General features: G+C 42.9%; 1 protein-coding gene across 1 annotated transcript in view; it reads right to left on the bottom strand.

Moving 5' to 3' along the window:
• Window positions 1-16,596, bottom strand: part of SEMA5A (semaphorin 5A) — a 104,170-nt gene that overhangs the window by 74,235 nt on the left and 13,339 nt on the right. The window contains exons 3-4 of the mRNA XM_063130183.1: window positions 14,673-14,718; window positions 1,061-1,123 (exon numbers count right to left, since the gene is read on the bottom strand). Of these exons, the coding sequence (XP_062986253.1) occupies window positions 1,061-1,123; window positions 14,673-14,718 (109 nt within the window). The remainder of the gene's footprint in view (window positions 1-1,060; window positions 1,124-14,672; window positions 14,719-16,596) is intronic.

The following is a 16,596-nucleotide window of genomic DNA, read 5'->3' as shown; positions in this document are numbered from 1 at the left end:
CAGGGGGGTCCCATGTGTTGCCCACCACTGCTTTACATTAATTAACTTCCAGTTTCTTTTTCCTGGAAAGCTGTGGTTATAGCAGGGTGAACCTCAGCCCAGCCAGCCATTGATTTTTCTCTTCTTTTGCTCTAAAACTGAGAAGTTCTGTGTGACTAAAAAACTTGTTCCCAACATGGTCAACACTAGCTGGTCCGCATAAATGTATAGCCTTTTCCGTTCTGGTGTAAGATCACTATGGCGCAAAGTCCCTAGGGCAGCCTTCCCGAACTTTGTACCCTCCAGATGCTTTGGACTACAACTCCCAGAATTCCTTACCATTAGCTATGCTGGTTGGGACTGTTGGGAGTTGGAGTCCCAAACATCTGGAGGGCACCAGGCTGGGGAAGACTGCTCTATTGTGACTCAGATGGTGCACGGTAGGAGTGTGGGGCCTAACCCACTTCCGAGTCTGCAAATTGTCTGTGCGTTAAATGTAATACTTGCCAGAGGGATGTGCTCATAGATCCAAACTATACAGTGAACATACATAAACCCTATACAAACTTGCCATCCAAGGCCTGGATTCTATCAAACCTGTAGAGCAAAGATTCACACAGTAGGCAATGACCAATTTCACACATAATGGTGAATCTTGGATTAATTGACCCACGATTTGCCAGGCACGAGCCTCTGGCACACACTTTCATTTTCTGTAAGCAACTCAAGAACAAATTGTAGGCTAACTCTGAACGGTTTAACTTCTAAACAACCCATAGTGTACAGATTAGGCCATCATACTCACAATCTTTGTAGATTGTTTAGAGAAATGAGAAGTGCTGACTCCCACTCACAGCCAGCAAATTGCAAACTGGGTCGCTGTGGGGGCAATTTTGCTCCTCCACCACATAGATCCTATCTCAATTACAGTATTGAAGTAGCCTGTTGATACAGATTACAAAATTTGATGTGCATGACATTGGAGTATGTTCCACTGAACTCTGTGGAACTTACTTCCAAGGAAACGTAGTTGCATTTTCTCATTCATATCTAGGAAACTGGTTAAGAAACACCTACTCACCTTTGATTTGCCTTTACTGTAACAAGCTTTTTTAGTAGCCTCATCACAATTCCACTCCACACCCTAATGTACAGAAATAAAAGGATTGTTTATTGGGCAAAGGCGAGTAAAATAAACAGAATTCAGTTTAGAGGATAATAAAGACCAACTCTTTTCAAATATGTGAAATCTAATATTGTGACAAACACTGGAATATACTGAATTTATTAATTTAAGGCCAAACTTGATTGTGATGAGGACTGCCACATTTGTTCTTTTGAAAGTTCCAGGTGAATCAACCAGGCTATACTTCCACATCTGTCTTCCAGCACAGGTATTCCATCAGGGCAGCTGCTTGTGTGCCAAAACCAGGTCTGAAACTGGATAGAAATCAGTCCAGCTAATCCATTTTATCCAAGAGAGACCAAGGCCACAGCTAGACCTAAGGTTTATCCTGGGATCATCCAGGGCTCACCCCTGCCCGAGCACTGGATCCCCTGTGTGTCACCTAGGTGAACAGGTTTGACCCCTGGACGATCCAGTGATAAACCTTAGGTCTAGCTATGGCCCAAATTGCTCAAGTTGCATCACCAGAGAGCTTTGGCTATGGGGTGGTACATAAATTAACTAACTAAATAAATAATATTTAGTCAAGCACCTTGTCCAAGAAGGGAGTGCTTGTGATTGGTTGATAGCTATTAGAGTCCAAGGAAGGCTTTTTAAGGAGTGGCTGCACAATCATGTTTTTAACCCACCCACCCTCACTACGAGGCACTGGTGCTGTCTGCATGATACGACAGCACATTGGGGGTTATTTAACCCATGGTGAGGCTGTGGTAGGTGTGGTCACCATTTTGAATATGCAACCCCTGCTTGGGGCTGTGTGAACCCAGTGAGCATGGGTTATACGAAGGTTAAACATGGTCCATTTTAGGGTTATGTGAGGATTGTTTAACCTTCACATACTCACGTTCACTGGGTTTGCACATTACGACACTGCACAAGCAGGGTTTGTATGTTCAACCTGGCACCTGCAGGCACCATGGTGTGTTCAAACCCAGTCACTTATTATCTCCTGAACCCAGTCTGTCAATCCTCCTCTGTTAGATGTTACTAGGATCAAGCAAACAGGAAGTAAGCCACATTTCTCCCAGCACCTTGGCCACATCCTCAGGCAGCAACAATTCATCCCACAGAACTAGGCAAATGGTGCGCTGGACACGTCTACAGTCTGAACTGCCATATCTGTGGCATCTAGGTTGCGGCGGACACAAGTGATTTTAGTCTCAAAATGTTTAGCAACTCCATCATTTTCAAATTACAGCCATCTTGAATGGGAAAAAAATGCCTCTCAGACCCTCCTGTTCCAAAATTGAACGGAAATCACTTCTCACTTTACCAATTTTTTACTGGCCCCTGCTTCGGTTCCCGAAGTATCAGCTTGACATGCAGACATGAACAAGAAAGAATGCTTATCTCCGTGCTATGAAAAGCTTCGCCTACCAATTTCTGCAGAGCTGCTGTTATATGGACAATGGAACAATCCAGGCTGTTCCATCCCCCACCCCCTATTCAACTGGCAACCTTAGTTTATCTTTGAACAGTCACCTGCCTTTCTTCCAAGACATCTGAATCAACACCCATGTGAACCTAACTTTGTTATGGAAAGTCATTTCCCTCTCCAAAGCATCTTACACTGTTGAGTTGTATATTAAAGTATAGAAACCTAGTACGTTGTTGAGATTATAACATTATCCTTTATCATTAATCTATCATAATATATCTTAATAATAAGCTTATAACTTCCAAATAATGCTTGAGTTCTCTATCCCCATGTGGGGCTGACACACCACTCTACTTCAAAGGGTTCTTCCCTCAATAAATGGAGGGTTTAAATGAAATCTGCAGTCATCAATTCTTTGTCTGCTGAGGGACCAGTTTCCATGGAGACGTGGTCGACAATCCCTGCTGTCAGTTGAGAGAGACTCTGGCAAAAACGAGGCAGACACATGCTTTGCATTTACTTCTGAAGCATAATCTGTAGAATCTTTGCAAGTTTTCACCTGACTACAGTACAAACCCAGAGGAGCACAAATAGATTGTCTTTACATGACATCATTGGCTGGACCTATAGCTGGCACTGAAACTAGAGGTATGACTTCTTCACTAGTGGCTTAATTTTATTGTCCTAATAAATTTCCCCCAAAAAAACTAAGAGCCAAAACCTGACAGATAACTTCTGTACGCTTCAGTTCTTGGAAACCATAATTAGTTGACATTCATTAACAGGCTGGGGTTTTATTTTATCGGAGGGAGAAACAGCTCAAAAATATAGCCTCCCATCAGCGGGTTTTCAAACCTTTTACTTTCAAGGGATCTTCAACACATTTGCTTGTCTTCAAAGGAGTATATATATGTTCCTGTCTGTTGCAGATGATTCTGGGGTAATTTCTACATTTCCTAAAGATTCAGTCCTGGTTTATCAATGCATTTACAAGAAATTCCTTAGAGCATCATGAAATATGAAAAGGGGTTTCCTCGGGGCAGGAAAGAATTGCCCCCTTGATATGAGCACATCATTTTTAAAAGTTCTCCTCATCTTGTGCAAGTTCTTGTGCATCTCAGGAGGATGCACAATACATTTTAGAAGCATTCTAAGGGCCATTTTACACTAGTGCTTTATACCAGAACTGTAAAACCTCGCTCATGTGTAACCCATATGATGCCCTTGTTGTCCTTCTGCTATTATTCCCTCAATATTCTGTTGTTGTTTTCCTAAACTAGTTTATGGTAACTTGTTTTTGGACATGGTGGTTTCTGTGTGGTACCAAGTCATGTGTGTTCCAAAGAAGGGGCTATAATGGTTACTTGTTGGAAGTGCAGCAATTCCCCCAACCACCCGCCTCCTTCCCTCATCCATATTTTTTTCATCCTCAGTTTCTGCAGCTGAAACTCTTCCCACGGCCTGAGTTCGATCCCAGCGGAAGCTGGTTTCAGGCAGCTGGCTCAGGTCAACTCAGTCTTCCATCCTCCCGAGGTCGGTAAAATGAGTACCCAGTTAGCTGGGGGAACGGTAATAACGGCCGGGGAAGGCAACGGCAAACCACCCCGCTATAAGGCCTGCCAAGAAAACGTCAGCAAAAGCTGGCGTCCTTCCAAGAGTCAGTAATGACTCAGTGCTTGCACGAGAGGTTCCTTTCCTTTCCTTCCCTTCCCTGCTCCTTCCTTGCATGGATTTTGATTGGATTTGCAGGCAGGAAATCTGTGGAGGGGTTTAGGCTCTTTGTCACTGCATCCCTACAGTGCTGTGACGCTCTGAGCAATGACAGAAAAGAAGCAACCTGAAATGGCAGCATGACCCCACCCTTCTTCACCCTACCCCATCCTTCTCCTCATCTTTTCTTGCATGGATTTGATGGGAGAAAATTCATGAAGGGTTTTAAGGTTGTTTCTCACTGAACTGTGCAGCTGTGAATAACCATCTAATTTAAACCTGCATCCTTTCACAGTTGTGAAAATACACAAACAGTTACTGGACTTTTTTTTTCTTAAAGTAGCCTGAAATGGCAGCATGACATCTTACTTCTCCCACAATTGCAGCCCTATATGGTGGCTTGTGGCATGTACTTTGGCTATTGGGCGGTATAAAAATGTAATAAATAAATAAATAAATACTCACTCTAAATGCAAACCATAAACACACAACCTTTCACACTCCTATTTCTCCCACAATTAAAACACTATGCATTGATGCTGCATGGCACTTGGTCACACCATAAACACAGCAGACACTGTGTTGCATTCATTAACATGTGCCCCCAGAACACCAACTGCATTTTTGAAAGAAAGAAAAAAATATGAATGTGTGAACTAAGCCACATATGCAGCTCTGTTTTGAGGAAACAACTGCATGAGAATTACTCAGTCTTCAAGTGGCTTTTGTAGCTGTAACCTTTGACTTGGTTTTGATCTGCAACAATGAGCAGGTGAGATAACGTGTATGTCCATGTCATGAAAATGTTCACCTGTTCATTGCTGCCGATAAAGGCACATGTACCATGGCTGGTTGAAAAGTTGACAACCCTAAACTCTGCTGTTTCAGTACTTCGTATTCTCACCGTTCCACATGGTTAGGACTGGAAATGAAATAGCCCCAGGAGATTGATTTTTTTCTCCCCCTACTTAACAAGCTTCTGATTCGGTGAATGGTCCCATCACCTTGAAAGGCCAAGTTTGGAAATGAAAACTGAAATATAAAACCTGGCTTAGTCCTAAACTCTTACTTTCTGTTTTTTTCTCTACTCCACCACCCCAATCCCTGCCTTTCAAAAACCAAATTTAGTCTATTGCAAGCCTGATATTTTTATTATGTTATAAATATTATTTATTGTATTTGTATTTGTATTATAAAAACAAGGGGGAGAGAGCAAGAGATCCCTGCCTCTAAGGTGTTTACAATCTAAATTTAAACAGAGGGGAGGTTACCTAGGGAGGTTGTGGGCTCTCCCACACTAGAGGCCTTCAAGAGGCAGCTGGACAACCATCTGTCAGAGATGCTTTAGGGTGGATTCCTGCATTGAGCAGGGGGATGGACTTGATGGCCTTGTAGGCCCCTTCCAACTCTGCTATTCTAGGATTCTATGACGAGAGTAGCAAAGGGAAAGGGAGAACAATACATCTGAATGCAGTTACAGGCATCTAGGCTTATTTTTGGTTTGGGACAACGATTGAGAGGTTGAACGAAATGGAGACTTTCGTGGAGGGTTATGAAAAGAGAAAGGTGTCACCCTGAGAGGCTTCTGGGAAGGGATTTTAGGCATACAGGGAAGCAAGCGTGGAGTCGCGGAAAGAAACATGAGACCTTCAGGCTGCTGCAGGTGATAGAGTCTGAGGCGTGAAGGCCATTGGCAGGGATACAGAAAAACAGGGAAAGAAAAATAAGGAGAGAAGAAGCATTGAGAGCTTTGAATGAAAAAGGAGTTTGTGTTTGGATGAAGCATTGTGCTGTTATACCCATAATGCCACAAACTAGACAGATACAGCAACAACATCTACCTCCATGCAAACAGAAATACACATCAATTTCTAAAAACTAAAAACAGAAAACAAACAGAAATGAACGGAAAAAACTTCCAGACAGATGGCAGAGCGTGCCTAAGGCAGATGGCTCTGGTAATTAGATACTGGCAAAACGTAGCATTTCCAAAGGTGGTTTAATTACACGGTGCCAGAAAAAGCTAGCTACATAATTTCATAATTTCATGTAGTTGTCTTTTTACTATTGTTATCTGTTTGCCTTCACATCTTATGCTACGTATCCAAACATGATTTTAAGGTAAAAAATGCAACCAAGAATATAATTTAGTGGTACAAACCAAGGTTGAGAGTAATCGGCACTGTGGCGCTAGATGGTTGTGGTCCCTTGGGCAAGACGCCCTCAGCGGGCCCTTCTCCTCACCACCACCATTGCTGCTCGCTGATCGTTTGCCAGACAAAGAAGCCAGTGAGTAAACAGAGGGAAGTGGCGGCTGATGCTTATTCTTGCTTCCGTTGCTGCTTGCTTACACATCCCATATGGGCCAAAGGGTAGGTGAGTAAATAAGCAGCAACGGCAAGGAGGCCGAGGAAGAGAGATGGTGGGCCCTTGGCCTTCTGCTGGAGAGTGGGTCTACGCAAGTGCCTGACAATGCTGACCCAGTAGTAATAAAACATATTGAACATACCCACGTGACAGAGTCCTAGTACAGAGCCACTCACACAGGTACGTTGATTGTTGTCGCTGTTGAATCACAGCTAAGACATATAATTAGTGCTCACTGAATGAACACAGAATGCACGTGGACACAAGAGCGGCCTTGCTGACTGAGATCGAGTCCTTTCTTCAGCAGCAGCAAGTTAGGTGCCTCCAGAAACCCACAGAGCAAAAGAGGTTATGGCTGTTCCCTGCAACTGCTACTCAGAGGTATATTATACTCTAAACATAGAGGTTTCATTTAGCTACCCCAGTTAACAGCACTCAATAGTCCCGTCACCCTGCAAAGCCATTAAGTGAGTGGCCATCGCCCCAACCTGTGGTAGCAAATTCCAAATGTGAACTATGCACTTGACAGGGTCCTTGTGCAGTGAGATGTTTATTTACTGATTCAAGTTCTGGATCAGCCTGACCTTAAAACTTGCTGCACCAGAAAGATGTTCTGCTTCATTGTTGGGAAAGCTTGCGAAGAAAGAACGGAGGAAAGAGCGACGTCCATAGAGCCTCAAGCAAACTTTGGGTTGGATTGCGTCAAGCATGCAGGGATCCACAAACATGGGCTGGCCTTAGTAGCATTAATTGGGGGTTGCCTCCAACCTCATCCCTCCCTTGAGTCCTCTGGCATGGGCAACCTCTAGCTGAGTTGATCCACTGGAATTCATGACTGAGCTTATGGACTGCATGACAGAGGGTAGACTCACACGTTCAGGTGGGGTTCAATCTGCTTCTTAGTTTGCGCTGGGCTTTCCAGACACAGAAGAAATGAGAATCTCCCTCACTGCTTCTGAGGGCCTTCAAAGCAGAGAGTGGAAACGCAAACTTTTCAAAAGATTCCGGGGAGAAATACAACCAGCCTCTCACTTTGTCCCCATGCTTTGGGCAGAACTCTTACTGATTCTGGATAAATGCAAAGGTTGGTCCAAAGTGAGAGGCTGACCTCCTCCCTTTCCCAGCATCCTCTGCACAAGCCAGAGGACTTGGAAGAGCAGAGGGGAAAGCTCAGTCTCCTCTGCCTGGCACAAAGAAAGACACTCTCCCCCCAAATTCTCTCAAGAGTGGGGAGGATGCCTCACATCGTGCAGGGGCTGGGCAAGAAGAATATGGTGGTTGCCAAAAGCTAGCTGGAGACCATATTTGTGGAGTGTTGATTGAACATAAGAAGAGCCAACTAGTCCATTTGGTCCAGCAGTATCCTGTTTCCCACAGTGGCCAGTTATTTATTTATTTATGTGTTTATTTATTTATTTAAAACATTTATATCCCACCCTATATCATTACGATCTCAGAGCGGCGTACAGATAAAAACATACAGTACAAAACAATAAATATGCACAGTTAAAAGCAAATTAAACCATGATCCAAGTTAAAACAATATATAATTTAAAAGCAATAAAAGCAGTTAAAACAATGTGCCAGTGAGTTTAACCATCAAAGGCTTTGTTAAAAAGCCATGTTTTTACTTGGCGCCGAAATGCAATCAATGTTGGTGCCAATCAGGCTTCCAAGGGGAGGGCATTCCACAGTCGGGGTGCCACCAAAGAGAAGGCCCCTCTCCCTTGTCCCATCATAGCGAATATGTTGCATTGGTGGGATGCAGAGAAGGGCTCCTCCAACAGAACTAAGGTCTCAGGCAAGCATATATAAGGAGAGGTGCTCTCTCAAGTATCGAGGTCCCAAGCCGTTTAGGGCTTTAAACGTCATTACCAACACCTTGAATTCCGACCGGAAGTGTATAGGCAGCCAGTGCAGTTCCTTTAAGACCGGTGTTATATGGTCTCCATAAGATGTACCCGCCATTAGTCTAGCTGCTGCATTTTGCACTAGCTGCAACTTCCGTGTCGTGTTCAAGGGCAGCCCCACGTAGAGTGCATTACAGTAGTCTAATCGGGAAGTTACCAGTGCATGCACTACTGTGGCTAGGTTGTCCCTGTCCAGGAAAGGCCGTAGCTGATGGATTATAGGCAGTTATATGCCTATAGGAAGCCAGCAAGCAGGGCACAAAGGGAACAGCTTCCCCCAACAACTGGCATTCGGGGGCACACTGCCTCTGAATATAGAGGCTCTACTTAGCTACGCCCCAAGAATGTGTCTAATCCCAGTTTAAAGGCATCAATGGTAGAGGGTCATGACCACGCCTTGTGGCAGTGACTTCCATAAATACGTTGTGCATTGCATAAAATAGTTTGTGTCATCTGTCCTGAATCTAATACCACCTAATAGAATTAAGTATTTCTGGGTTCCCAATTAAATTATTATGGAGTGGGGGGGGGGGGAAGGAGTTCACTATTTATAATTTCCACACCATGAGTAATTTAGAAATCTCTATCATGTCCCCCCTTAACTTGTCTTTTTTCCAAAATTTAAAAGCTCAGAGTGATCGAAGGCTTGATCATTATGACTTCCCTTACTAACTCTATGATACCTTTGTCAGTATGGAATAACCAGAACTGTGTTCAGTATTCCAAAAACATCGGCATCACAGAATTACATAAAAGCATTATGACACTGTCCATCTGATTTTCAATATTTTCCCTAATAATCAATAGCATGGAATTTGCCTAAATCAATGCCACTGCACATGTTTTTATTAAGATATCACCACAAAACTCAGCATACATTCCCGCTCCTGTGAACAGACACATTTCAAGTAGGGTTTTGTTTTGTCTTAGTTATGGTACAAACGCATTACAGTTATGTGCATCTCAGAGATGCAATCAGCATTATTCAAAATACAGTTGAGAAGCCGTTATGAGAAAACACTTCAAGCTGTGTCAAAATGCACTTGAGCATATCTGGCATTTACTTCCCGCCGCACCTTTTAGCAATGCTTGGCAGGACTCTGGAACAATGCTGTTGAACTGGTGGCACATGCTGTGGTCTTACGTTACAACAAATTCTGTAATCAAAATGAGGCAAGGCTGCAGGGCTACTTGCACAGGCTTTAAAAGAGAACATTAAAAGCAGGACAATGGAACTGGCCCCTGCTTGCACTCTGCGCCTAGCAAAATATTTAGGGTGTTGTATTATGAAGGTACTCTGTCACTAGATCAATGTTGCAGGAATACTGTCAGTAGAGCTCAATGTTGGCACTGCAGCCCAGAAATTACAATCAGAGCAAAATCAAAAGAAACGATCTTTAGATTTCAATTAATTGCATTATCATTCATCATAATTATCCAAGAATAAAAAGGGAACTCTCTACATTTTAAATCGGCATGACAAAGGGTGTGTGTGTGTGTGTGATTAAAATCAAATCCCCCAACTTCCGAATGCATATATCTCCTGAACAAGCATGCGTCCTAATTAGTTGCTATAGCAATTAAAATGCATTTGCCTGCAGCTAAACAGAGCTTAAAAGTATCCAGAACCAGAACCCAAAATGCCTACATGCCTTTGTGGTACAGAACTGAGCTACAGCTACCGTGATAGGGGGTGGGGGGGTCTGTTCAGTTCGTTTAATACATATGTAGAGGCAGTAAACAAGATCGCTTACTTGAAGACTAAGAACTCCAGCACACCTAATTTTTTAAATCCGGTTTTCATCCACAGTTTCCCCCTCTGTTTCCTTAGCGAGTCTAGCACTGGGCACTTTCACGTCTGTGCACTGTTGCGCTTTTTCAGCTCATGTATCTTTTTACCTGGAGCGCTACTACGACGGAGAAATCTCCTGCCCCACCCGCTAAGTTCTCCTTTTCCCTGCAGTTAATTTTTTATTTAAAAAAATATTTCTTTATTTCTGCCAAATACAATAGTACAGCAGCCTGGAACTCTGCAATTACGGTAAAACAACACACTATACTTTCCCCTAACATCATATTACACAAACTCCAAGGAAGGGAGGCTGTTTGTAGGAAGCAGGAGGGAGCGCGTGGGCCAAGACTGTTGCTGCCCCTTGGATTGGGAAAGGTTTACAGGGGAGGAGGAGTGAAGGTTTGTATTGCTTGTTTCAAAGGGCGGACAGATGAACAATCATTTTAACTAATTTCTTTTGTAAAGATGGTCAAGTCCCCTCCTTTGCTTTAAGGTAACAAAAATGCTTACATCTGCAAATTTGTTAAAGATAAAGAGATCAAACTTGGCATGGTGATAGCTCTTAAGGAGGGCTTTAGCCACCCCAAGTTTGAATCAGATCCATTCATGCCTTGATTTTAAGGTGTGTGTTTTTTTAAAAAAGGAAATTAACAAAAATGCTTACATCTGCATAATTTTTAAAGATAAAGAGATCAAACTTGACACAGTGATAGTTCTTAAGTAGATCTTTCAGCATGCCAAGTTTGAATCAGATTGGTTCATCCCTTGATTTTTTAGGAATTTTTTAATCCCCCCTTAACCTCTTTTCCTGATAGTCCATCAGTGCGAAAGTCCACCTGTTTGCATTAGTGAAGGATTGATTTTCTTTTACTTTGATCACACAATGCTGTGCATCTCCAAGTTCATAAAATAGAGATCTGCTGGTTCCCTTACTCAAAGCTAAACACTCCCAGATGTTGTAAACTTTCCTTACAGGGGAGTTGCTTCAGCCATTGATCATTTTAGTTGCCCTTTTCTGCAATTTTCTGCAATTTGTTTAGGCCGTCACCGCCACATAGGCATTGTAAGCCTATGCGGCAGGGTCTTGCTATTTACTCTTTTACTCTGTACAGCACCATGTACATTGATGGTGCTATATAAATAAATAATAATAAATAATAATAATAATATCATCTTGACATAAGAGCAGCCATGTTTGATCAATTTGATTATTCCAGATAGAAAAGTCAGACGTTGAGCATTGAACAGCAGCTTTTAGGAAATTGTCTGTGTTTCATAGAACCTCTATTTTGCTTCTGCGAAAGGGTCTGCGGTGAGGTAGAATTTCCTTTCACCCCTAGTTGCCTTGATAACAGGTCTACTGCAGGAAAGTTGTGGTCAGCTAGAAATTTCTGTTTTAGTAAACAGCTTTCTGCGCATGCTCTATTTCCTTTGTCAAACTGACTAATAAAACAGCTGGCACACCCAGAAATCCTCAGAGAAGAATATTCCTTGGCAGAGGTAATGCTTTCCCTCCACTGCAATGTGAATGCCTTTCTTTCTATTAAAGATGTGTTGGATCATAAGAAGTGTCTTCAATGTTTGGGCCACAACAAGGCGCAGTGATCAGAACTGTACATAGCAGTCCAAGTGTTGATTTTGTATAAGGCAACTGTGATACTGGCAGTTCTATTTTCAATTCCTTTCCTAATTATGCCTAACTTGGAATTTTCCTTTTTCACAGGAATCACCCAGTGGATCGACATTTTCATCAAGCTGTCCACCATGACTTCAAGATCACTTTCTTGGTCAATCTCCACTAGCTCAGATCCCATCAACGTATACATGAAGTTGGGATTTTTTGCCCTAGCATACATCACTTCACACTTGCTACATTGATATGCATTTGCTCTTTTGATGCCCATTCTCCCAGTTTGGAGAGGTCATTTTGTAGCTGTTCGCAGTCTCTTTCTGTTTGTATTTCATGCAGATAACATTTTATGCTGCATTATTTTAAAAAACAGACTGAGTGGAAATGAAGCTCTGTTTTTTTAAAAAAATTAAAATCCAATTTAAATGTTAACATTCTGATTTATTCTTTAAAAGAACAATGGATAATCATTTTTTATCCACCCAGTTCACCACAAAGTACATTTGAATGGGGGATTATGAGATAACCTAATCCTTTTAAAACACATACACACCTCATTACGTCAGGGCAGCTCTGCTCTTTATATGGTAAATGTGTTTGTTGCAGGTGCACTGGTATTCTATTGGTGTCTTTCCATAGGAAAACATATCAAAGGTGTGGGTACACAGAGTTAAATACCCATGGACACATCATAGCAATCCCTGATCAGTGCTACAGCTAAGTAGTTTTAAACTCTGGACTGAATGGTCGTGGGAGGGGGGCCTAGACAGCCAGGTATATTACTTCACTTCTCCTCCTTGCTCCCTGCCATACCATGCTCTACAACTATTTCTATATTTCCGATAAGCTCGAGCAAACCAACCAACAAACCAACACTTTGCCAACCCTGATTAAAAAACAAGAACGAGATATTCTTGCGCATGTGCAGTTTCACATCTTCAACTCACTTAAATCATAGCACCATCATGGCTACTGGAATTAAATGGTGTTTCTTTCTGCTACTCTGGTGCTAAACAAATAAGTACCATTTTGTTGTAATAAAGAAGTAGAATATATTTAAAAGGTAAAAGGAATAAGAGTGTCTGTAACCATGTACACGCCCAACAGTGTCCATTTAAAAACAACAGTTATGGGGGTCCGTTAAAAAACAAACTTAGCGTTGTTAAATGCTGTTAAATGCCTGGGAGAAGAGAAAAGTCTTGACCTGGCGCCTGAAAGATAACAATGTTGGCGCCAGGCGAGCCTCATCGGGGAGATCATTCCACAGTCGGGGGGCCACCACCGAAAAGGCCCTCTCCCTTGTTGCCATCCTCTGAGCTTCCCTTAGAATGATGCACACAGGTCTTTAAAGAAGAAGGGAGGGGAAAGAGTTCTGTTATGCCCCAAAGGAATCTCTCCACACACTGGTACTGTACCCACATGGGGCAAGAAATTGTTTGTTTGTTTTCTACAAACAAGAACTGTATCATTTACTGCATTTTAAGGGAAATGACAACAATTGTAAATAAACATGCATACACAAAGCTTACCTGACTAGATGACTTACTAAGTCTTACTGAAAACTAAGCCTTATCTATACATGAAATACAAATATGAACCATAAATGTTAACAGCATTGAGCATATACGGTGGAAGCACGTAAACCACATACGAACATCCATGAAGAGAAGGGCCGTGGCTCCGTGGCAGAGCACCTGCTTTGCATGCAGAAGGTCCCAGCCCCGGTTCAAACCCCAGCATCTCCAGGCAGGGCTAGGAAGGAATCCTGCCTGAAAGAGCCGCTGCCAGTCAGTGTCCATAATACTGGGATCAATGGAACAATGGTTTGACTCATGGTAAGACAGCTTCCTATGTTCCTACATTTGTGCTGATTCTCCAAGAATATCTGGTGTTTAAAATTGCTGGGGGAATGTATTTTAAAGCAAAATGATAGGTTTAGGCCCCAAATAAAAGCTGCCGCCCCATTTCCTGTGCAAACATCAGGGTGGGGGTGGAATCAGATATTCCTGTGTTCCTATACTATGTGGGTTCTCTCCCTCTGGTACCTCTATCCACCTCGTCCAACACAGTGGCCATGTGTTAAAGAGGACTGTCCTCTGTTTGAAGGACTGATAGGCCTCTGTTTATGGCATCCTCCATTTGTAAAACTGTCCAGTCCAAGCCTGGTTAATGATAAGGAAACTTTAGAAAGGAGAGCAGGGTCTTTAAAGTTGCCAATAGACTGAGCAGGCTGTCTGGGCTGTGCCATTTCCATACCAGTACATAAAAATCCCTCTTCATGGAAAACTAGATGCCAAGGAGAGAGGGCAGCAGAAATTCATGCTCCATGTTCCTAAATTGCTACAGCTAGCAGCAAGATTATTAACAAGACTATAACATGTGGGCCAAAAGGCTAATCTGGGATTAAAGACAAATGCAGTGTGAAATTCCTGATGTAAACAAGAGCCAAGTGTACGGTTTGTCACCCTGAAGCTTTTAAAGTTGTTTTAAATGGATATTATTGTTGTTTTTATGCTTTTGATGGTTTAATTTTTATATATTTGTTTTTAATGTTCACTGTTTTTAACTTTTGTAAACCGCCCAGAGAGCTTCGGCTATGGGCGGTATATAAATGTAATAAATAAATAAATAAATAAATAAATAAGAAACCTGGCTCAGTCAGGGGCAGTAGTGTTTAAATACCCATTTGTTTTATGTTTTTGACACAGAGAATGCCTTACCTGGATAAGAGAAAGATCCTCACTATGAAGCCTGAAGAGGTAATTTCTACAGTGAAAAAAGAAAAGGAGTAACAGCAGTTAATGTTGAGTATGCAGGTGAACTAGGAGACAAGGATCCTGGACATTCGTCTCGATTCAGAAGCTTAAGGCCATTCCACACAGTGGCCATATTGGCACAAAACAATACATTCCAGAGAATTCTGATTTGTTGTTTACAAGTAAATATGCTGGAACCCACTGCCTGATTCCTCTTGCCAGCAGGAGTGACTTCAGTAACCAATAACCCAGTAGCAAAACAAAAAAGGCAGCTAGAGATGTCAGAGAAATCCGCAACGGTTTCAAATAAGTTCAGATTTCTATGATTCTGACCCTCCAGATTCCGCCGTGGACTGGCTTTCCCAAGATGCATGGATTCTGCAGACTGGTTTTTTTTACCTTTGGGTGGGATTTGTGCACAATCGCATTGCACCAATGCACATTAGCGCAAGTGGGGCTACAGTCTCGTGTATCCCTAAAAAAAAAAGTGAATCTGTAATGAGCAGGCAATGGAAGGAAAGACACCTGAGAATCTGAAATACAGATGGAATGGATTTAACAGAAGCTGTACGCCTCCAATTGCAGCTAAGCTCAGAAGGAACAGGGAAGCCTGAGGGGAGGGGCAGCCAACTTCTTCATCCCTGCTAATCAAAAGGTCCATGTGCTTCAACTGTGTGAGCCCTGGGTCCACTATACTGCTACAGGTAGGATTAAAAGAGAATCAGGGCAGATCAAGCAAAAAAACAAACAAAAAACAATCAACCAGGTTCACGGCCCACTAAAGAACCACAAAGCAGAAGCTGTTCACCACTCTGCCAATAACCTCTTGCTTCTGGAAGGCTGCAGCCAAAAATGCTGAAGACAGCTTACATTCAAAGGAGCAGTTTCTACCATTGCCCTCCTCTCCGGTGGTTCCGGTCCTACCTCTCAAGTAGATTCCAGATGGTGATGCTTGGGGATAGTTGCTCCTCAAAAAAGGAGCTGTTGTATGGCGTACCACAAGGTGCCATCCTATCCCCAATGCTGTTTAACATCTACATGAAACCGCTGGGAGAGATCATCCGGAGGCATGCGGCGGGGTGCTATCAGTATGCTGATGACACCCAAATATATTTCTCTATGCCTTCAATAACAGCATCAGCTAAGGATAGTGTGTCTCCTCTGAACGAATGCTTGGAGGCAGTAATGGGCTGGATGAGGAAAAACAAACTGAAGCTGAATCCAGACAAAACAGAGGTGCTTGCTGTCAAGGGCTCTGACCTAGGTTTGGAGGTGTGTCAGCCAGTTCTGGATGGGGCTACACTCCCCCTGAAAGACTGCGTTCGCAGTTTGGGGGTGCTCCTGGATCTGTCGCTCCAAATGACAGCCCAGATGGATGCGACGGCCAGGAGTGCCTACTACCAGCTTCGGCTGATACGCCAGCTGCGCCCCTTCCTAGAGACAGAAGACCTAAAAAGACAGTAGTGCACGCGCTGGTAACCTCAAGGCTTGACTTCTGCAATGTGCTCTACATAGGGCTACCATTGTACCTAGTTTGGAAACTTCAATTAGTTCAAAATATGGCAGCCAGGTTGGTCACCAGTACATCTAGGGGTGAGCATATTACCCCAACATTAAAATCACTCCACTGGCTGCCAATAGTTTCCGGGCAAAGCACAAAGTATTGGTCATTACCTTTAAAGCCCTAAATGGTTTGGGTCCAGGCTACCTGCGGGATCGTCTTCTCCCATATAGTCCGCCCCACACACTCAGGTCCTCTGGGGAGAACTTACTTCAGTCAGCTAAAACTAGGCTGACATCAGTTTCCCAGAGGACTTTTTCTTCTGTCGCCCCCAGATCGTGGAATGGCCTGCCGGAGGAGATTCGTAAAATTAACTCTCTGTGTGAT

Source organism: Elgaria multicarinata, chromosome 7 (genome assembly GCF_023053635.1).
Source record: "Elgaria multicarinata webbii isolate HBS135686 ecotype San Diego chromosome 7, rElgMul1.1.pri, whole genome shotgun sequence".
Taxonomy (NCBI): domain Eukaryota; kingdom Metazoa; phylum Chordata; class Lepidosauria; order Squamata; family Anguidae; genus Elgaria; species Elgaria multicarinata.
The sequence above is the reverse complement of the archived record's forward strand: the minus strand, read 5'-3'. Positions and strand labels throughout refer to the sequence as shown.